The following is a 23,051-nucleotide window of genomic DNA, read 5'->3' as shown; positions in this document are numbered from 1 at the left end:
TATAAACATCAATTAACTCCATCTCATTTAATGTATCATTTAAAGCTTGTGTTTCCTTATTTATTTTCATTTTGGATGATCTGTCCATTGGTGAAAGTGGGGTGTTAAAGTCCCCTACTATGAATGTGTTACTGTCGATTTCCCCTTTTATGGTTGTCAGTATTTGCCTTATGTATTGAGGTGCACCTATGTTGGGTGCATAAATATTTACAATTGTTATATCTTCCTCTTGGATCGCTCCCTTGATCATTATGTAGTGTCCTTCTTTGTCTCTTCTAATAGTCTTTGTTTTAAAGTCTATTTTGTCTGATATGAGAATTGCTACTCCAGCTTTCTTTTGGTTTCCATTTGCATGAAATACCTTTTTCCATCCCCTTACTTTCAGTCTGTATGTGTCTCTAGGTCTGAAGTGGGTCTCTTGTAGACAGCAAATATATGGGTCTTGTTTTTGTATCCATTCAGCCAATCTGTGTCTTTTGGTGGGAGCATTTAGTCCATTTACATTTAAGGTAATTATCGATATGTGTGTTCCCATTCCCATTTTCTTAATTGTTTTGGGTTTGTTATTGTAGGTCTTTTCCTTCTTTTGTGTTTCTTGCCTAGAGAAGTTCCTTTAGCAGTTGTTGTAGAGCTGGTTTGGTGGTGCTGAACTCTCTCAGCTTTTGCTTGTCTCTAAAGGTTTTAATTTCTCCATCAAATCTGAATGAGATCCTTGCTGGGTAGAGTAATCTTGGTTGCAGGTTTTTCTCCTTCAACACTTTCAATATGTCCTGCCACTCCCTTCTGGCTTGCAGAGTTTCTGCTGAAAGATCAGCTGTTAACCTTATGGGGATTCCCTTGTGTGTTATTTGTTGTTTTTCCCTTGCTGCTTTTAATATGTTTTCTTTGTATTTAATTTTTGACAGTTTGATTAATATGTGTCTTGGCGTATTTCTCCTTGGATTTATCCTGTATGGGACTCTCTGTGCTTCCTGGACTTGATTAACTATTTCCTTTCCCATATTAGGGAAGTTTTCAACTATAATCTCTTCAAATATTTTCTCAGTCCCTTTCTTTTTCTCTTCTTCTTCTGGAACCCCTATAATTCAAATGTTGGTACGTTTAATGTTGTCCCAGAGGTCTCTGAGACTGTCCTCAGTTCTTTTCATTCTTTTTTCTTTATTCTGCTCTGCAGTAGTTATTTCCACTATTTTATCTTCCAGGTCACTTATCCGTTCTTCTGCCTCAGTTATTCTGCTATTGATCCCATCTAGAGTACTTTTAATTTCATTTATTGTGTTGTTCATCGTTGCTTGTTTCATCTTCAGTTCTTCTAGGTCCTTGTTAACTGATTCTTGCATTTTGTCCATTCTATTGTCCATTCTATCTCCAAGATTTCGGATCAACCTTACTATCATTATTCTGAATTCTTTTTCAGGTAGACTGCCTATTTCCTCTTCATTTGTTAGGTCTGATGGGTTTTTATCTTGCTCCTTCATCTGCGGTGTGTTTTTCTGTCTTTTCATTTTGCTTATCTTACTGTGTTTGGGGTCTCCTTTTTTGCAGGCTGAAGGTTCGTAGTTTCTGTTGTTTTTTGTGTCTGTCCCCAGTGGCTAAGGTTGGTTCAGTGGGTTGTGTAGGCTTCCTGGTGGAGGGTACTAGTGCCTGTGTTCTGGTGGATGAGGCTAGATCTTGTCTTTCTGGTGTGCAGGTCCACGTCTGGTGGTGTGTTTTGGGGTGTCTGTAGACTTATTATGATTTTGGGCCGCCTCTCTGCTAATGGGTGGGGTTGTGTTCCTGTCTTGCTAGTTGTTTGGCATAGGATGTCCAGCACTGTAGCTTGCTGGTCATTGAGTGAAGCTGGGTGCTGGTGTTGAGATGGAGATCTCTCGGAAATTTTTGCTGTTTGATATTATGTGCAGCTGGGAGGTCTCTTGTGGATCAGTGTCCTGAAGTTGGCTCTCCCACCTCAGAGGCACAGCACTGACTCCTGGCTGCAGCCCCAAGAGCCTTTCATCCACAGGGCTCCTTAATTTGGGATGATTGGTTGTCTATTCAGGTATTCCACAGATGCAGGGTATATCAAGTTGATTGTGGAGCTTTAATCCGCTGCTTCTGAGGCTGCTGGGAGAGATTTCCCTTTCTCTTCTTTGCTCTCACAGTTCCCAGGGGCTCAGCTTTGGATTTGGCCCCGCCTGTGCGTGTAGGTCGCCGGAGGGCGTCTGTTCTTTGCTCAGACAGGACGGGGTTAAAGGAGCCGCTGATTCGGAGGCTCTGGCTCACTCAGGCCTGGGGGGAGGGAGGGGCACGGAGTGTGGGGCGGGCCTGCGGCGGCAGAGGCCGGCGAGACGTTGCAGCCTGAGGCGCGCCTGTGCGTTCTCCCGGGGGAGTTGTCCCTGGATCCCGGGACCCCGGCAGTGGCGGGCTGCACAGGCTCCCCGGAAGGGCGCGTGGCCAGTGACCTGTGTTCGCACACAGGCCTCCCGGTGGCGGCAGCAGCGGCCCTAGCCGCTCTGGGCGGCCCTAGCCACGTCCGTCTCTGGGCTCCGCACCCCTAGCCGCGGCCCGCGCCCGTCCCTGGAGCTCTCTCAAGCAGCGTTCTTAATCCCCTCTCCTCGTGCACCAGGAAACAAAGAGGGACGTAAAAGTCTCTTGCCTCTTCGGCAGTTCCAGACTTCTCCCCGGACTCTCTCCCGGCCAGCCGCGGTGCACCAACGCCCCGCAGGCTGTGTTCACGCCGCCAACCTCAGTCCTCTCCCGGCGCTCCGACAAAAGCCGGAGCCTCAGCTCCCAGTCCCGCCCGCCCGCCCCGGCGGGCGAGCAGACAAGCCTCTCGGCTGGCAAGTTCCGGTCGGCCCGATCCTCTGCGCTGGAATCTGTCCGCTTTGCCCTCCGCACCCCTGTTGCTGTGCTCTCCTCCGCGGCTCCCAAGCTCCCCCACTCCGCCTCCCGAAGTCTCCACCCGCGAAGGGGCTTCCTAGTGTGTGGACACTTTTCCTCCTTCACAGCTCTCTCCCGCTGGTGCAGGACCCGTCCCTATCCTTTTGTCTCTGTTTAGTTTTTTCTTTTGCCCTACCCAGGTACGTGGGGGGTTTCTTGCCTTTTGGGAGGTCTGAGGTCTTCTGCCAGCGTTCAGTAGATGCTCTGTAGGCGTTGTTCCACGCGTAGATGTATTTCTGGTGTATCTGTGGGGAGGAACGTGATCTCCGCGTCTTACTCTTCCGCCATCTTCCCGGAAGTCCCCCTGTTTTCTCTATTTCTTTTTCAGATATTTTGTTAGTGTGTAGAAACACAACTGATTTCTGTATATTGATTTTGTAATCCTGCAACTTTACTGAATTCATTGATTAGTTCAAACACTTTTTTTTTTAATTTTATTTTTTATTATTATTATTTTTTGCGGTATGCGGGCCTCTCACTGTTGTGGCCTCTGCCGTTGCGGAGCACAGGCTCTGGACGCGCAGGCTCAGCGGCCAGGGCTCACAGGCCTAGCTGCTCTGCGGCATGTGGGATCTTCCCGGACAGGGGCACGAACCCGTGTCCCCTGCATCAGCAGGCGGACTCTCAACCACTGTGCCACCAGGGAAGCCCCCAAACACTTTTTTTGATGAAGTTGCAGTAATCATTTTTTTTCCTTTAGAATGTCTAGGCTTTTGAGCTAAGAAAGTTGTAGAATCTAAGTTCACAGTGTTTATGTGGTGATATGAGGGTGGGGCAAGGAGGATGCATCTCAAAAAAGAATTTAGGAGCAAATAATTGAATTCTTCAGATAAAAATCCAGACCCTTCCCCAAAAATGATGTTTATTGGACATTAGCTACCATCCTCTGTTATCTAATAGAAGTGATTAATTTGGCATAAGTGATTGACAGAATAAATTATACACCACATGCCTGGATTTGATTTTCTTTTCCCAGAACTGACCAACTGCATTAGTGGCTTGCTCTGCCAAGAACAAAATAAATATACTGGATTTTATGATAGTTAAATGTTTTTCAACTTGGAGCTTTTTGGCATTTCCTTTACTAGAACACAAGTTATTCAGTATCATATCAAATTGTGCAGTGGTACTTTTTTTTTACACTTTGAATATTCTTCAAATAGTAGAAAGTATAACCTTTATATCAGGAAATTGGGCTTTTTGAAATTAAACCAGACTAGTGGAATCTAGTCAGAAGATAATGTTTTTAGCAAAGGAGAGAAATAAAAATCTCACCTTTGAAACTTTGCTTCAGACTTCTTTTTGAATGTTTTTGAAAGTCCACTAATCTTTTTGGTCTAATTCAGTTTGTACATGGACTGACTCTGTGTTTTGAAAGATTTCAGTGTCAAAAGATGGGGCATTAAACCAATGAAATAAGATCTATTGATTAATTATTTTGAGAGAATAGTGTGATTAAGAATACAATTAAATGTAGCATTAAAGATTTAGAGTAGTACAGGATAATTTTGTAACAGTGAGGATCATTGAGAGAACTGGGAGGGAAGCCTTTAGAAAGGACAGACAGTTGTTTGCTAATGTGCCTGAGTGATGTGGAAGGGACTGTGTGACCTCTTTAGTCTCTGATTAGAAATAAAATGTTTAACCTCATTTTTCTTGACATTTGTCTTTTCTAGATTGTCAAAAGAGTGGGGAATAGTGAGGAAACCCCGATGATTGGAGACAAAGTTTATGTCCATTACAAAGGAAAATTGTCAAATGGAAAGAAGTTTGATTCCAGTCATGATCGAAACGAACCATTTGTCTTTAGTCTTGGCAAAGGTAAGAGGGTATTTTTTTTTTTGAGTTGTGTTTTGCTTAGATTTATTGCTATTTATATTATATGGGAGCTAGTGGATCCTATCCTTGCCAAAAGTAAAGATATTTTGGAGCAGTAGTTCTCATGGATCCTATCCTTGCCAAAAATAAAGATATTTTGGAGCAGTAGTTCTCAAAGTATGGTCTGTGGATCCCTGTGGGGTCCCTGAGATACTTTTAGGGGGTCCATAGTGTCAAAATTATTTTCATAATAATACTAAGATGTTTATTTATTTATTTATTTTACTGTGTTGACATTTGCACCGATGGTACCAAGCTGCAATGGTGAATATTTGCTGGAGCCTTAGCACAAATCTAGGCAATGGCACCAAACTATACCATTAGTATGCCCTCACTCACTGTTCAAATAAGAAAAATAAAAGAAGGCCAGTATCACTTAAGAATGTCCTTGATAAGGTGTAAAACATATTAATTTTATTAAATCCTAATCCTTGAGTTTCACATTGTTTTGATATTTTGTGACAGATGGGAGAGCACACATAAAGCACTTCTGCATCCCCAACTACAGTGGCTATCTCAAGGGAAAGCACTTGTGTACTTGTTTTAGTCGAGAGCTGAACTAGCTGCATTTTTTCCATAAAGCAGCATTTTTCTTTTTTTTTTTTTTGAGGTACGCAGGCCTCTCACTGTTGTGGCCTCTCCTGTTGCAGAGCACAGGCTCTGGACACGCAGGCTCAGCGGCCATGGCTCACGGGTCTAGCCGCTCCGCGGCATGTGGGATCTTCCCGGACCAGGACGTGAACCCGTGTCCCCTGCATCAGCAGGCAGACTCTCAACCACTGCGCCACCAGGGAAGCCCGAAGCACCATTTTTATTTGAAAGGGCAAACTATGATTATTCAGACTTGATTTTTCCCTATTTGGCAGATATTTTCTCGCAAATGAATGAAGTGAGCCTGTCACTTCAAGGACAACAACTGACAGTATTTGTTGCCATTGAGTTTTCAAGTGAAAATTACAGTTTCGGAAAATTTGTATCTGCTACTCAGAGCTCGACAGCTTCCCAAAACTTAAAAGACTTCTGTTGAGATCAATGAGTATTAATGAATGTGATTTTTAAAATATCATGAAATGAAATGTGTTAACATTTGGAAGATTGTGTGACTCAGTGAACAATATTTTCCCAATGACCAATGCAAGACGTTATAAAATTATGCATGAGTAAAAGGTCCATTTGATGTGTAAGCTAGACCAATGGATTTTAACGTAACATAATATGAAAAGTTCATTGATAACGGTTTCAGATTCCACATTGCAACTAACCTTTATGAAACTACCACTTGTCCAGTTTTGATGTAGTATCAGATTATATTCATCATTATCTGAAAAGGCTATTAAAAAACTCCTATCTTTTCTAATTATATGTGCGGGTTTGGATTTTTTCCATATACTTCAGCCAGACATTGCAACAGTAGGTATGAGAATCTGGTTGTCTTTTATTAAGTCAGACACATTTTACATTTGTAAAGTGATAAAACAACGTCACTCTTCTCACAAATTTTTTTCTTTTGGGAAATATAGTTATTTTCCATAAAAATAATTTATGTTAACATATGAGGTTATTGTTATTTTAAATGAACTGGTAAATAACTGTTAAAAAATTTTTTAAATACGGTAAATATCAATAGATACAGCATACAAACAAAAGGACTTAGGGTCTTCAATTTTTAAGATATAAAGGGGTCCTGAGGGAAAAAAGTTGAGAACCACTGTTTTAAAATCTTAAATGTGATTTTTTACTAATTTCTTTACAAATGCTTTTAAATGTCTTCAGTTAATTTAGTATTCTTATTTTTTTTTAATCTTGGAAGAAGAATAATAGCCCATACATCAAATTGAACTTTGTGGACCATGTGGCTTGTTGGAAGTTAGTGGCTGAATTACAGAGTCATTTTATTCTTATCTGCCACAGATATAGCAGACTTCTAGTTTGTTCCCAGATCAAGTGTAGGAGAAAAGGGGCGATCCCCCTCATTCACCACCATGGCTCAGTGTTGAATAATTCCTTTCTTTTTCTGACTCTACACCTTAGTTGAGTTGCTCGCTAAGCAAGGATGTGGGACAGGAAACAGCAAGTAGCTAAGGAGTTAAACTTTTTCTGCCTCTCTGCCTTCCCTGGTACCCACAGGCATTTGTATGTCATGGTGATTTCTGCTTCCTGTACAGCTGTACTCTCTCCAAGCTCTAGTGCTGGCTGTGCCACTGCTCCCTTCTCCTTTGGGTCCTCAGTGAGTTAATGGCTCATGTGAGATTAATCTTGTGTTCAATAAGATAGCAATCAAAATCAAATACAGATTTTTTTTTCTTAACATAGCAGATAAGGATGACGATGAACAACTTTTTTTCATTTTTGTTGATGTAAGGATGTGAATTTCCAGGGCTACCAGCATGGCTGTGGCATCATTATTTAATTTAGATGACCTAAGAGTAAATGGCCTCATCAGACCTCTTTGTTCCCACTGCCCCCCGCCTTTGAATTTCTGTCTTGAAGAAGTTGGTAGGTTTAAGATAATAGGTCTCCTCTCAGCAGTTATCTTTGCAAGTAGACTTAGAATTGCTTCTCTACCCAGATTTTCTCAGTAAAACATGCAATGGTGAATGAGTCTTTCATCTTTCCTAGAATTTTGAGCAGAGAGAAAAGAGGCAACTTCCAGTTGACTTGGTACCTGTGGCACACCTATCTAGAGATAGTGTTGTCTCGGGGGAGAGCATCCAGCTGGGTGTTGGGAAGCCAGGGTTCCTGTCTTTGTTCTTTCCTGTGGTATGTTAACATGAGTAAGCCACCTAACCTTCCCTGCTCTTACAAAAAGGAAGCATCTGTAGAAGAGCTTTGAGATTAATCCTGAGTCTAAGATTCCATTCTTGTATATTCTGCAAAGAGTACAGGAACAAAAACTGTAAAGGACTAAACCCAACACAATTACAGAACCTTTAGAGGCCCCCTTAAGATGATAATTAGAAATATGAGACTAGAACAATATCCCTCTGGTAAAACTTCTATAACATAATGGGTTCAGTTGCCTATAAAACAAACATTGGTTAGGCAGTTTATAGTTTTATACCTATATGTTATGGCAGTAGCTACTTCATAACATAATGAAGAAAAATAATATAAATAACTGTAGCACAAATATTGTACATTGAACTCTCTTGATCCCTTATATTGTACCTCTCCCAAGGGAATAAATAGAAATATTTCAGTGGAAAGTCACACTGATTTTGGGGTTCTGTTGAGACTTCAGCATTTAAAATAGAATCATAGGGCTTCCCTGGTGGCGCAGTGGTTGAGAGTCCGCCTGCCAATGCAGGGCACGTGGGTTCGTGCCCCGGTCCGGGAGGATCCCACATGCCGCGGAGCGGCTGGGCCTGTGAGCCATGGCCGCTGGGCCTGCGCGTCCGGAGCCTGTGCTCCACAACAGGAGAGGCCACAGCAGTGAGAGGCCTGCGTACCGCAAAAATAATAATAATAATAAAATAAAATAAAATAGAATCATAAGAACTTATCTATAAAAATTGCATTAAAAATACACGTACCATAAGTATAAATTTGAGGTATACCTACACATTGTTTGTACGTGTCTGTTGTTCTTTTCGTACCACCTTTGATACTCTGTGCTTCACTTCCCTCATATATAAAGTGATGATAATAATAGTATATACAATTATATGTTGAGGATTAAATAAGATATAGTATACACTGTTGCTTAGCACTCAGCCTAATACATAGTAAGCACTCAAATCTTTTATTACTGTTGTTGTTACAGTACTGGGATTATTGGCTGGCTTTACAATAGAGTGGCAAGAGCTGTGTTACAGCAGTTTGGGTCCTCACTCCTATTTACTATGCCTGCATACAGACCTTTTGAATGCTTAACCATCTTTTTTAGCCCCAGGAAGTCTGGAAAAACAACAACTGGATCAATCTAAGACAATTGGTTATCACCACTACAGAATATGTTACAGATATTAGAATGATGATGGTTTCCCTCACTGGATTTTCTTAACTAAATCTTTGTTATATGTTCTGAATTCCTAGAACTGTGTCCATAACCCATCTTAAAAGAAGTTGAAATAAGAATGACTCAGGATTTTCAAGTATACTTCCACAACAGGGGTTCTGTTCTCTCCCTTTCCCTGTCTGCAGCAAATATGTTATCACTAAAATTGTGAAGGGATGGGTTTGGGGGCTGAAAGAATTGTATCTACCTCTGTTCTTATAAGTAAATCCAAGGACACTAAAGCTTCACCCCTTCCCCATCTACCCCTATAAAGGTCTGGTGATTTCTGATAAAAGGCTACTTCAGTGAAGTGGTTTTTCGTGCTCTTCGTATATGACTAACATGGTTGGGAATTATGAAGATAAAAATCCTCTCTCTTATATTCTTCCCCCAGATTTGAGAAGAGAAACAAACCAGTCATTTTGCATTTTTCACATACCTATACTTCTCTCTTACTATTGAGATTAAACCATAATGAAGTAAATATCAGTGATCTGCCTTTAACGTTAATCTTACCTTATTAGATGCATGATGACCCATGATTATTGGTAAAAACATCTTTTAATTTAGCAGTCATTAGCATATTGGAGTAAAAGAGAGAAAGTATATGTTGAAAGACTAATGGCTAATACTTTTTAAGTACTTATAGTGCCAGGCAAAGGGCTTAATGCATTATCTCATTTAATCCTCACACCAATCCTATTATTACTTTATAGATTTTTTTGTACAATTTATTTGGTATAGTTTAGGTGACAGTCATAGTAACATCTGTGTATAAGACTGAGTTTTTTATTGAGGTACTATTTACATATAATAAAACTTAACCCTTTTAAAGGGTATATAGCTTGATGAATTTGGGTAATAGTTGTGTAACCACCACCACAGTCAAAATATAGAACAGTTTCCTCACCCTAAAAAGTTTTCTTATGGACCTGGGGCCATGGAATCACTAATCTGACTTCTGTTACTATAGTTTTGCCTTTTCCAAAAGTTCATATAAATGGAATCATATGTCATCTTTGGCATTTGACTTCTTTCACTTAGCATAACGATTTTGAGATTCATGCATGTTGAATTGCCAAGTAGCATTTTACAAGTATGGAAACACCACAATTTGTTCATCCATTCAAAAAATCGGACATTGGGGTTGTTTCCATATGGGGGCTATTATGAATAATGTAATGAACATTCATATACCTGTCTTTGTGTGGCTATGTTGGGTAAATTTATTTTGGGGTAAATACCTGGGAGTGGACTTGTTGATCATATGGTAAAACATATGTTTAACTTTATAAGTTAATACCATACTGTTTTTTCAAAGTGGCTGTACCATTTTGCATTCTCACCAGCAGTGTTTGAGAGTTTGTTTTTCACATGCTTGTCAACCATTAGTACTATCAGTCTTTTTAACTTTAGCCATTTTAATGGGTGTGAAATGGTATCTCATTTTGGTTTTCAGTTGCATTTCCCTGGTAACTAGTCACATTGAGGGTATCTTTTCTTGTGCTTAGTGGACATTTGTATATTTTCTTTTGTGAAGTATCTGTTCAAATCTTTTGCCCATTAAAAAAAAACCAACAATCTTTTTGAGCTGTACTCAACAAGACAAGCACTTAATCAGATGTGTATTTTGCAAGTATGTTCTCCCAGTCTCTAGCTTGCCTTTTCATTTTCTTAATTGATCTTTCAAAGAACAAAAGTTTTTAATTTTGATGAAGTCCACTTTACCAATTTTTTAAAAATGTTTTAGGTACCTACTATGACCATTTTAGTTTTGGTTTGCTTTGGTTTTTTTGTTTACCTATGAGGAAACTAAGGTACAGAGGGAGATTAAGTAATTAGCCCAAAGTTAATACGGTAAAGTGGCAGAGCCAGGATTCAAAGCCAGGCAGTGTCTTTCAAGTTATGTTAGATCTTAAGGTTTAAAACTAGCCTAAACACTAGGTATAGAAACAAAGTAGGTGCTGGTCCAGCAGAATTTACTGAGTGCCTGCTGTACACCAGACATTTTTCTTACAGGAATGATGTAGTTAATGAGGTTTATCAAAAGCACAATTATTGCTATTACATGCTTGGTATTGTGGGCCTAATTCCTATTTTTAAAGTTTTATTTTTATTTGAAGTGTATTTTTTTTCACATATTTTAGGCCTTGACAATGTTTTACAAGTAGTAAAATACACTTACCAGTAATGGGTAACCATGCAGCCAGCTGCTTGTGGGTTGTGGTTTAACCATGTGTTCCCTTTAAATTTCTATTGATACTCTTGCTCCACCATAAATATATTCTTAACATCTGTTAACTTTTTTTTTTTAACCTGCAGTTTAGGAGCACTCAGGATTCAGAAAGAAGGCTTTTAGGCCAAAATATTTAATATTCCTAACCCTCCCCAAAAATGTGAGCCAGAAAGACAGCAAACTTTCAGAAAGTACTTTCTTTGGCTTTACCTGGTACTTTCTAATAGAGTGAGAATGATTCCAGTTTCATCGCCGAGTGGATATTAAGGAGAAGCTAATTTAGGCAGGGGTGAGAGCAGACTGGGAGAAGCTAACACATTTCTAACTCCATTTAAATTAGATACTGCAGCACGGACCGTGTTCCTTTATTGAGTATAGTATTGTGGTTTTAAGTTCTTTGGGAAATAAAAAATAATCAAGACATGACTCCTGCCTTCAGGTATCTAGCAGTTTAGCCTGGCAGAGTTGATCATTAAGGTTGTCCCAGCACAGATTATTTTCACCCCGTTTTTGAAATGATAAGCCATGACGGTGGGGAGAGATCATCTGGTGATCAGTTTTCTTAGTAATTTAATAGAGAAATGGCAAAAATAGAATGTAACATAAGACATATGAACACTTTAAAAGAATCTTAACATATAAACGAGTTTGTTGAATTCATAATCAGATACTTTTGGTAGGGAATAGGGATGATTATCAGAGCCCTTTTATAAGACATTTAAAAATAAGACTAAATAAAATTTATAAGAGGAAAAAAATACACAGGAAAAACTTTGCTTTATCTAGCATAAAAAGAAAGACAATGTCAATATTATCAATGGTTTCAAATGCAAACATGCATTTAAAGGTTAGATAGTCGATAATTTTATCAAGGATGCCAAGACTGTTTATTGAGGAAAGGACAGTCTTTTCAACAAACGATGCTAGGAAAACTAGATATTCACATGCAAAAGAATGAAGTTAGACCCTTACTTTACATCACATACAAAAATTAACTCGAAATGGATCAAAGATATATATGACTTAAAACTGTATTTTCTTAGAAGAAAACTTGGAGGCAAAGCTTCTTGACATTAGATTTGGCAATGATTTCTCGGATGTGACACCAACAGCAAGGCAGCAAAAGTAAAAACTACATAAATTGGACTACATCAGAATTAAAAACTGTGCATCAAAGAATACAATAATGGAGTGAAAAGGCAGCCTAAAGAATGGGAGGAAATATTTGCAAATCATGTATGTGACAAGGGGTTAATATCCAGAATATATAAAGAACTCCTATAATCCAACAACCAGAAAACCTCAAATAACCTGCTTATAAAATGGACAATGGACTTAAATAGACATTTCCCTAAAGAAGATATACAAAAGGACTACAAGCATATGAAACGATGCTCTACATCACTAAATCATTAGGGAAATACAAATCAAAACCACAGTAAGAGGGACTTCCCTGGTGGTCCAGTGGTTAAGACTCTGCACTCCCAATGCAGGGGCCATGGGTTTGATCCCTGGTCAGGGAACTAAGATCCTGCCTGCCGTGTGGCACAGCCAAAAAAAAAATTTAACAATATTGCCTCACACCATCAGGTACTATTTTAAAAAAAAGAAAAAGAAATTTGCAAGTGTTAGCAAGTTGTGGAGAAATTGAAACCCCCGTGCACTGTTGGTGGGAATGTAAAATAGTGTAGCCACTATGGAAAACAGTATGGTAGTTCCTCAAACAATTAAAAATAGAGTTAACCTATGATCCAGCAATTCCACTTCTCCGTATATACCAGGGTCCTAATGAGATATGTGTACACCCATATTTGTAGCATTATTCATTATAGCTGAAAGGTGGAAGCCACCCAAATGTTTGTCTATAGACAAATGGATAAACAAAATGTCTTATGTACATACAATGGTATATTTCTATAAAGGAGTATTATTCACATGGGACAAAACTGATAAACCTCGAGGACATTACACTAAGTGAAATAAACCAGTCACAAATAGACAAATACTGCATGATTCCACTTACATCTAGAGAAATGTAGAGTAATCAAATTCATAAAAACAAAGTAGAATAAAATTCTTGCCGGAGCTTGGGACAGGAGGAAAAGAAGAGTTGCTTAATAAGTAGACCTCTAGTGTTGCAAGATGAAAAGTTCTGGACATTGGTTGCACAACAGTGTGAACATACTTAACTGTGCACTTAACAGTTGAAATGGTCATTTTTATGTATTTTACCACAATTTAAAAAATTTTTAATCCATAAAAAAGAATTTCTAAAATGGTCACTATAGTCTATTATAAGTGAAAGTATTCAGTGATTAATTTAAAATGTTATATTTTAAAACGTGTTGCATGATATTTTAATAGACTTTATTTTTTTAGAGCAGTTCTAGGTTCACAGCAAAAATTGAGCGGAAGGTACAGAGATTTCCCGTGTACCCCCTGCCCCGCCATGTGCATAGCCTCCCCCTCTTATCAGCACCCCCTCCAGGATGGTGCACTTGTTACAGTTGATGAACCTACAATGAGCCTATAAAATTTGATTTTGATTTTCTTAATCAGAAAAAATTATATAATATTCTTCAGAGAGAAGAAAAATACAGTGCATTGCTTTTATACTGGGCTTTGTACACTTTTAACGTTTCACTTCCCTATAGTTAGGTATATATAAAAAGCATTTACACTTAAAGATAGATACATTATATATTTGTGTAAATATATATTCTTTTTTTTTAATAAATATATATTCTTATTTCAGATTTTGTTACTAATGGAATAGGACTACTGAAGTTGATAAATTGTGTTTGAGCCAGTAAAATTGAAGTCTAGAACAAGTGGAAGAATAAATTGCGTTTATATATTCTTGGTGTATTATACCTACAGTTAAGACCCTAAAGATCAAAAGATCCCAAAGATCAAGAATCTTAAAAATGTTTATGCTTTGACCCAGTAATTCTACTTCTAGGAATTGAATCTAAGGAAATACGGTAGAAGCTTGCTTAACCAACTCCAGACTAACTGCTGCTCTCCATTCTACTTGTAAATACACTGAGTGACACCGCTAGTTTCATATTCTTCACTGTGGCCCTGCACTATGCTTCAGCCAGTTGAGTGAGCCTTGTCAATGCCCTCCACCCACAGACCACTAGGAACACAACTATAGTGAACAAGTTGGGTTTATTACTCGTAGGGAGGTAGACTGCACACCATGGGAAACTGGAGGTGTCTCAGAGTGTTCAGAAGGTCTTTTTATAGGATTTGGACTTGTATTAGGTGGTTTGGGGAAGAGTTTAAGGAAGAAGGGATTTGCTCTGGATTGGATATTGTTGGGATGCAGGTGATTCTTTGGGTATCTTAGTAAATCTTATCTAGGAGGAGGGCTGACTGGAGTGAGACTAAAGCTACACCTGTAGAGAAGCAGAAGTCACTCATGTCACCAGGAGAGGGGGATGTTTGGTATTTTGTAGGTTGCACAGGGACCTTGTTTTTTGTCCATGCTCAGACAAAATTTTGAAGTGTTCTTGTTTTGTCTCACTTTTTCATGGTCTCAGAGTGACCTTGTCTGACGTTGATGTTTTGTGAGATTGTTATGTCCAACAGGAGAATAACATGGCTTGGCTGTGTGCCCCAGTCCAGCTTCAGAATCACCAAGGCCTAGCTGTAAGTGTCGGGCAGTTTCCAGACATTAGGGTGTGCTTTTTTCTTCCTCAGACTCTTATTAAGAATCAGTCTAAACTTGTTTATATCCATTGTCCTTTTTGTAATTATATAAGTTCATTAGATAGTATATAAAACTCTGAAATTAGTGTAATAAGAAATGGGACTTATTTCTTTGAAAACTAAGTTGAACATCTTTGGAAAGACTTATTAAAGTGAATTGCTAAAAGCCTTTTTTAAATAGCTATTGAGGGACTTCCCTGGTGGTCCAGTGGCTAAGACTCCAAGCTTCCGATACAGGTGGTCTGGGTTTGATCCCTGGTCAGGGAACTAGATCTCACATGCTGCAAGTAAGAGTTCACATGCCGCAACTAAAAGATCCTGTGTGCCACAACTAAGACCCAGGGCAGTCAAATAAATAAATAAATATCTTTTAAAAAATGGCGGTTGCGGGCTTCCCTGGTAGCGCAGTGGTTGAGAGTTTGCCTGCCGATGCAGGGGACGCGGCTTCGTGCCCTGGTCCGGGAGGATCCCACATGCCGCGGAGCGGCTGGGCCCGTGAGCCATGGCCACTGAGCCTGCGCGTCCGGAGCCTGTGCTCTGCAGCGGGAGGGGCCCCAGCAGTGAGAGGCCCGCGTACCGCAAAAGAAAGAAATAAATAAATAAGTAAAAAAAAATGGCAGTTGCATTAGGGGTGGGTAAACGCTAGGTGAAATAAGTAGGCCATTCAGTACACATTTTTACCAGAAGGATTCCACATACTGATTGCTTTTTACAAGTGTTTCCTACTTCTTACTTCACTTTAAAGAAATCCATGTTGTAAGTTGCAAATGATATGCCATAAGTGTGATTTATATAGTAAAGATGATATAGAACTCTTATCACTTGTCACACGCAGACAAGGCCTTGGACTTCTATCACAGGATTAGTGAATTAATATACTTTGATAGGTTTTAAGTTTAAAAAAAGTTTGAGGTTGTATATGTTCATTTTTATGATTCCTCACTTAAAGCAACATTTTAAATTAACCTACAACCATAGTCCTAATGTGTCAGGTAAGAGGCTTTCATTATGCAAAAAAAAAAATCATGTGAAGATTTAGGTGCAGAGTTGTTTATTGCAACTTAATAAGAGTAAAAAAAAAAGCAATTTAAATATTTATTAGTGCGAGTAATGAAATTATGGCATATTTAAAAGATGAAATAGTAAATAGCATATAGTTATTAAAAGTCATGTTTTCAGGTATTTTAACAAGAAAAATGCTCATATAATGTGAAATGCAGAGTAGGCTACAAAACCAAATAAACTATGATCAGAATTTTAAGAATGTATATATAAAAAATTTAATATGTAAACAAAGTATACATACACAATTGGAAGAAAACGAGCCAAGAAATTGACAGTTTACCCCAGATGCTGAAATTTCAGAGGTTTTTTATTCTCTGTGCTTTTATATACTTTCCAACTGTTCTATAATGAGTATGTATTATTATTTTTTAAATCAGGGGGAAGTGCTTTTTAAGAAAAGAGGCCCAAGATTGGCAATTTTAGAAATAGACCTGTGTTCATATCAGTCTGGCTCTTTGCTCAGCGTGTTTCCTTCAGTGTCTAAAGCTCAGTGTTTAAAAGAAGCTTTAATGTTCCTGAATGAGAAGAAGAGCCAAAGGCATAGGCATGATTTATTCACCTTGAGGCTCCTGTGGATTTAATAGCCAGGCTGACGTTTCCAACTTCTAAGGCCTAGCATAGGCATCATCTGTGAAGTAAGCTTTTGCTGACTGTTCCAACCCCACCCCAAGGCAAAAGCCCCTGTTTGTACTCTTATGTTAGTGTTCACTATGCTTAAAAAAATCAGGGCAGGTATCTTTCTGCTCCACTAGCCATACTACATTGCATGTTTCTTGGAAGGAAGAAGAGAACAGCCACCTTTGTATTTTTAGTACCTAGACAGACCTTTGCTCCTCAGTAATTGGCTGAATGCCTTGAACAAATGTACAGTAGTAACCCCATAGTATAAAGATTTCCTGAAAGAGGATGTAAGGTATTTGTCTTAAAATATCGGAGTTGAGAGTAAAAAAAAAAAATTGTTCTAAATGGCCCACGCTAAAGCCATTGCAGTCTTTGAAGAGCATCAGTGACAGTAGAGCAGCCTGTCAACAGCAGACTTTACATTTCTTCTGATGATTCTAGACTGTTTTCACATTGGAACCGTGTGTGGGCATATAAATTGGTGTAGCCCTTTTGAAAGGGCAGTTGGGCAATATCTATCAAATGGAAAGTGCACATCACCTTTGCACTTCCAGGAATTTACCTTCCAAATATACTTGCACAAAATAGGCAAACATAAGGGACAAAAATTCTTATTAGAGTACTGTTGGCAATGTATCTCAATAGTAGAGTGACTGCAATATTACGAAGCCACTGAGAATGAAGTAGGTCAGTATGTATTTACGATGATGATAACTGTCCTTTATTAAATACATATTATATGCCAGGCACTTGACATATTTTATCTAATAATTCTTGTAATAACTATATGGCAGGTACTATTATTATCTACATTTTGCAGATGAGGAAACTTGCACAAGGTCACACAACTAATATGGGGCCGACCTGGTATTCTAATTTAGTCAGTCTGAAGTTAAAGCAGGCTGCACGTCTAACCCCTAAAACGCATATCCTATCTGCTGATGGATAAAGATATGTATATACACATAAATGAATAAATTTTAAACATATTATATTTATTTATAACATATTTCTATATAATTAAAATATATATCTATGTAATGAGAAAACAGTTCAGAACTGAATGTATAGTATGCTGTCATTTGTGTTTTAAATTTTTTTAAAAGCGACAGCACACAGTGGATGGGTACAAAAAAAACATAACAGTGGCTTCTTTTAAGGAGGGAATGGATGACCTTTTACCTTTCACTTATGTCTTTCTCTCATGTGTGTTTTAATAATTGGCATGTATACCTTATAAACACTTTTAACTAAAATAAGTGTATCTGATATTTTGAAAAGTTGTAATGCCTAAGACTAAGCTGAAGTCATGAGTCACAAATGCTTTGTCCATATCTACTTACATACCTTAGTATAGGGTTCCCCTTATTCTAATCATCCTTACTCTAATCCTAACATCAGTTCTCAGTTCAAGATAATAGCTCTCTTCAAAATTCACCTTCTCTGGAGTTCATTGCTTATTACCTGATCTCACTTTGAATACTTAAGTCTTTGACATAGCACCTCAAATGTATATATTATCCCTTGAAATTTTGTACATTTTCTATTGTTTCCCAAAGGATTTGGGACTGCTTATTGTGAGATACAATTACAATTATGTGGGTTAATATAGTTTTACAGCTGAGCAGTAAGCTTTGTTCCCTGGAAGTAGGAAAAAAAAAAATTCTGAGTTCTGCACTTCTTGTGATTTGGCAAAAAAGGATACATATCATTCTGTTTTTTTTAGAAAAACAAAACCCACTTTTTTTCTTACTCTAAATTTTGAGAAGAAATCTGTTTCATGGGCCTTTTTATACAATTTATACTTTTCCGGTTTCTTGTTTGTTGTTTTTGTCTGCCCAACTAAATTATAAGCTTTCTTAGGACAAATTCCATTTTCTATACTATTTTTGTTCCATTTCTGCCTAGAAAACACGCACTTATTCTTATGGTTGAAATTATAAATTAAGCAACAACTGCAGCCCAGCCACATTTCAAAGATGATGTTACTGCCACTTTTCAAAGACTTAGTCTTTGAGTAGTTTAGAAACTGATACTACTTTCATCCTTCTCAGCAGAGAATCTTCTCTGATAGCCCTCAAAAAAAAAATCACAATTTATTTCTTAGTGTATAGGTCTCACTGAGGGTTTTTTTAGCCCCTACTTCCTAGCTGAATAGTATGTAAGGAATTGGAAATTCGTCTGAACTTTTGTTTCGTGACAATTAAGTCTTTTAAAATATGGCTTATAGCTTTCAACCACTTTTTCCTTTCTCCTAGGCCAAGTTATCAAGGCATGGGACATTGGGGTGGCTACCATGAAGAAAGGAGAGATCTGTCATTTACTGTGCAAACCAGAATATGCATATGGCTCGGCTGGCAGTCTCCCCAAAATTCCCTCGAATGCAACTCTCTTTTTTGAGGCAAGTATGTGTGTGATGTTGCCTTGTTAGCATCTGCTCTACTATAGTGCTGGCTCCAAAGCAACAGGCAGTGGAACAAGGAGCTGAGCTTGCTATTGAGAATCAGATCCAACTTATTTATTTTGGAGCTTGGCTTCTTGAATTGTTTCCCACAAACCCAAGGGATGTGTGCCAGTGCTTTCTTAGAAACGTGTCTCTGGCAGAAAACGGTCATATCCAAATAAACAAAAGACAACAGGCTTAGAAATAAAGGTTCTGGTCAGTGGTGTGAGTTATGACATACTCAAACCTGATCAGAAGACAGGATGGAAATGTGGGAGATACATGTTGAAATACACCTAAAGCTATAAAGCAAGTTGTAAAGCTATTTTCATATTACAGAGGTTTATAAATGTCACAGATCTCACTTCCTCATTAGAAGCAGTAGATGGTGATAAAATGGTATTCATTGTGTTGAATTGTACATATTTGGCCATACCTAATTAAAAAATTAAAGAGGGGAAATGCCTAAAACATTGTAACTAGGTAAAATACACCTTTAGTTGGTTGTAGGCCTGATTCATAAGCTTTAGTCTTAATTTTAAGAAGGGCATCCCATGAATCTGGGGAGAAAAAGTGGTGGCCTCTAGAGTCAGACAAAACAGTCTGGGCCAGCACTGTGTCACTCTGGCGTTTTGCCCACAAGGCAGTTTTCCTAGTATTTCCTGTCTGTCTTTGCACTGCAGCCCCACAGGATGTAGTCCTAGACATTATCATTACATGAAGTTTCTTTCCAGGTATTGAAAAGTGTAGTGTTCTTTTTTCCCTACTTTTCCAATAATTAAGAAGCACAGGTAAATATAAAACAGAGTTTTATTTTGTAAAATGAAAGGAGAGTGGTTGCCCTTGCCTTTAAGTATGTTAAATTGGCTTTTTTGGTCTGTTCTCAGTCAGATCCCTTTTTCCTTTCTAGATTGAGCTTCTTGATTTCAAAGGAGAGGACTTATTTGAAGATGGAGGTATTATCCGAAGGATCAAACGGAAAGGAGAAGGGTATTCAAACCCAAACGAAGGAGCGACAGTAGAAAGTAAGTACTGCTGTGAGAGGGAACTGGTCCTTAAAAGTTGGGTTCCAATTATGTGGATGAAATGGAGATTTTGTTTTAAAAAAATCTGTTTATGAAAATAAATATATTGAATATATATCTCTTAATAGTTTTAAATTCAACATTTATTTAAAAGTGACTTCATTTAGTAAATATTCATTCAACCTGTGTGTGCCAAGAACTGTACCAGCCTCTTCAAACTCAAAACAATGAGTAAAAGGTAAGCCCATCCATCAATGAATTCTTGGTCTGTGGACTCCTTGGTGTGCCAACAGTTATATCAGTTGCCTTATATATTATTTATTTATTTCTCACAATAACCTTTTGAGTTATGATTAATTATCCCTAGGTGAGAAAAGTGAGTTCAGAGAAGTTATGTAAATTACCCAAGGTTACAGAGTTACCAAATAGAGTAGTAGATTGTAATGCCCATCAGGGCATCAAACCCATTTCACTGGCTGTCATTAAGATAAAAAACAGTTCATCATTGTAGTTAGATCAAAACAGGAGAATAGTTTATTCTGTTCTGTGTCAGGAGACCTGGGTTCAAGCTCTGCTTTGTCATTTATTGAGTGACCTGAAGCTATTCCATTTTCTTCATTTGCTAATAAGTTGGATATAAGGACAGGGCTGAGGACTGGGTTAACTGAGCCCCCGTCCACCCTCCCAGAGGGAGGTGTACACACATTGTGTGTACACACATTGTGTGTACACTACTTGTTACTTTATATTCTAATCAGCATCTGCCCATTTCCCTAGTATACAGTGAGTGCTGGAGGACCAGAATCTTTCTTCATCTTTTTGTTTCCAGCATCACCTACAGAGCCTTACACACATTTGTTGTTCAGTAAATGCTTTCTGCATGGATACATGTTTGCAAGATGGCATTTACTGAGTTGAAGTACGTCAAAAAAGACAGTAGTGAGAAAACAAATACTTCCATTTAAAAAAATCAAGGGAGGGCTTCCCTGGTGGCGCAGTGGTTGGGTTCCACCTGCCAATGCAGGGGACGCGGGTTCAATCCCTGGTCCGGGAGAGCAACTGGGCCCGTGTGCCACGGCGAGGAGTGGCCCCCGCTTGCCACAGCTGGAGGGGACCCGTGTGCAGCAGCGGGGATCCGATGCAGCCAAAGATGAATAAATAGAACAAATAAATTAAAAAAAATTTTTTTTTAAGTTATAAAAAAAAAAAGTCAAGGGAATTCCCTGGTGGTCCAACGGTTAGGACTCGGCACTTTTACTGCTATGGCCCGGGTTCAGTCCCTGGTTGGGGAACTAAGATTTTGTAAGCTGCGTGGCGCAGCCAAAAAAACTTTTTAGATTTTAAAAAGAAAGAAACAAATACTTCCCTTAAAAAATAAAATCACTGGGTTTCCCTGGTGGCGCAGTGGTTAAGAATCTGCCTGCCAGTGCAGAGGACACGGGTTCCAACCCTGGTTCAGGAAGTTCCCACATGCTGCAGAGCAACTAAGCCAGTGTGCCACAACTACTGAGCCTGCGTTCTAGAACCCGCGAGCCACAACTACTGAAGCCCACGCACGTAGAGCTGGTGCTCCGCAACAAGAGAAGCCACAACAATGAGAAGCCTGCGTACCGCAATGAAGAGTAGCCCCCGCTCACCACAACTAGAGAAAGCCTGCATGCAGCAACAAAGACCCAACACAGCCAAAGATAAATAAAATAAAAAGAATTTTTTAAAAAATCAAATTACTAAATAAGGATGGCAGCGTGAACTATTGATATTATCAATATAAAAGGCCTAAAGAGTTCATTTTTAAAATGTAAACTAGAATAGTTGATTTTCTCATCTTTAATGTTGCATGTTGAACCACAACATTATTTTACATTCTACTTTGAATGCATGTTTCATTTCCATGAGTCTGGCAAATTAGTTCAAATTTAGTTTTTTTTTTTAATTGGAAAGTTATAAATAGTATTACTGTTCTGTTGTAGTTAAAGTGTTTAGATAGTTATCACTCTTGATAAGTTTTAGAATAAATGAAGAAGAGCTCAGGTGTATAGTGTTGGAGAAATACCTGGACCAGGAGCCGGAAGATAGGGTTCAGGCTTTGGCCCACTCTAACTAGACGTTGCCTTTCTGGCATCAGCTTCTTTCCTGTCCAGTGATGCAGGGGTAGACTCCTTAATTTCTAAGGTCCTACTAGCCCGAAAAATTCCTGATAGAATTCTAAATGTTTATGAAAGTTATAGGAATGATAGAAAATTCTCCTCAATATATTAACAAGAACTTAAAAATCTTGTCTATAACATGTATTTTAAATTTTTATTATGAAAACTTTCAAACATATACAGAAGTAGAGGGTTTTTTCCCCCTGTGATACAGTGACTCCCCAGATTTAACAAGTTATATATTTTAAAATTGGAGGGTTTTGTCAACTAAATTAAAAGGAAGAGCTTCCCAGTTATAGGCAATACCACAAAACTACCACTGTAGAGTTAACTTTGGAGCAGGCTAAATTAAATCAAATCTTGCTTTTGGTAATATTTTCAATTGGAGTCATTTTTTTAACTTTTCATTTTGAAATAATTTTTGACTTCTGGAAAAGTTGCAGAACTAGTACAGAGAATTTCCTTATATGCTTCACCCAGCTTCTCCTAATGTTGACATCTTACTTAACCACAGTACTTTTATCAAAATGAGGAAATTAACATTGATTCAGTGCTATTAACTATTCTACAAATCTTACTTGAATTTCACCTGTTGCCACGCTGATGTCCTTTTTCAAGTCCACCATCAAATTCAGGATCCAACATTGTAATTTAGTTGTCATGTCTCTTTGTCTCCTCCAATCTGTGACAGCTGATCAGTCTTTGTGTTTTTCATGACTTTTAACACTTTTGAAGTTAAAGTTAAATAATTGAAGGCCAATTATTGTAGAATATCCCTTAATTTGGGTTGGTTTGATGTTTTCCCCTGATTAGATTGAGGCTATGCATATTTGGAAAAATACATAAGTGATGTGCCCATCTCAGTTCATCATTATCAGGAAGTACATGACATTGATGTCTCATTACTGTTGATGTTAACTTGGGCCACTTGGTTAAGGTGGGGTCCGCCATGTTTCTCCACTGTAAAGTTACTATTTTTCTCTCTCTAGTTACTAAGTATCTC

At 38.4% G+C, this 23,051-nt stretch overlaps 1 protein-coding gene across 14 annotated transcripts in view; it reads left to right on the top strand.

The window, feature by feature from the left end:
• FKBP5 (FKBP prolyl isomerase 5) overlaps positions 1 to 23,051 on the top strand; it is a 102,931-nt gene that overhangs the window by 47,846 nt on the left and 32,034 nt on the right. For all 14 annotated transcript variants that reach the window (XM_030870974.3, XM_030870964.3, XM_060307737.2 and 11 more), the window contains 3 exons: positions 4,596 to 4,740; positions 18,692 to 18,834; positions 19,787 to 19,901. In XM_030870974.3, the coding sequence (XP_030726834.1) occupies positions 4,596 to 4,740; positions 18,692 to 18,834; positions 19,787 to 19,901 (403 nt within the window). The remainder of the gene's footprint in view (positions 1 to 4,595; positions 4,741 to 18,691; positions 18,835 to 19,786; positions 19,902 to 23,051) is intronic.

This window comes from Globicephala melas, chromosome 11, assembly GCF_963455315.2.
Source record: "Globicephala melas chromosome 11, mGloMel1.2, whole genome shotgun sequence".
Classification (NCBI taxonomy): domain Eukaryota; kingdom Metazoa; phylum Chordata; class Mammalia; order Artiodactyla; family Delphinidae; genus Globicephala; species Globicephala melas.
Note: the sequence above shows the minus strand (reverse complement) of the source record. Positions and strands in the feature narration are given on the sequence as shown.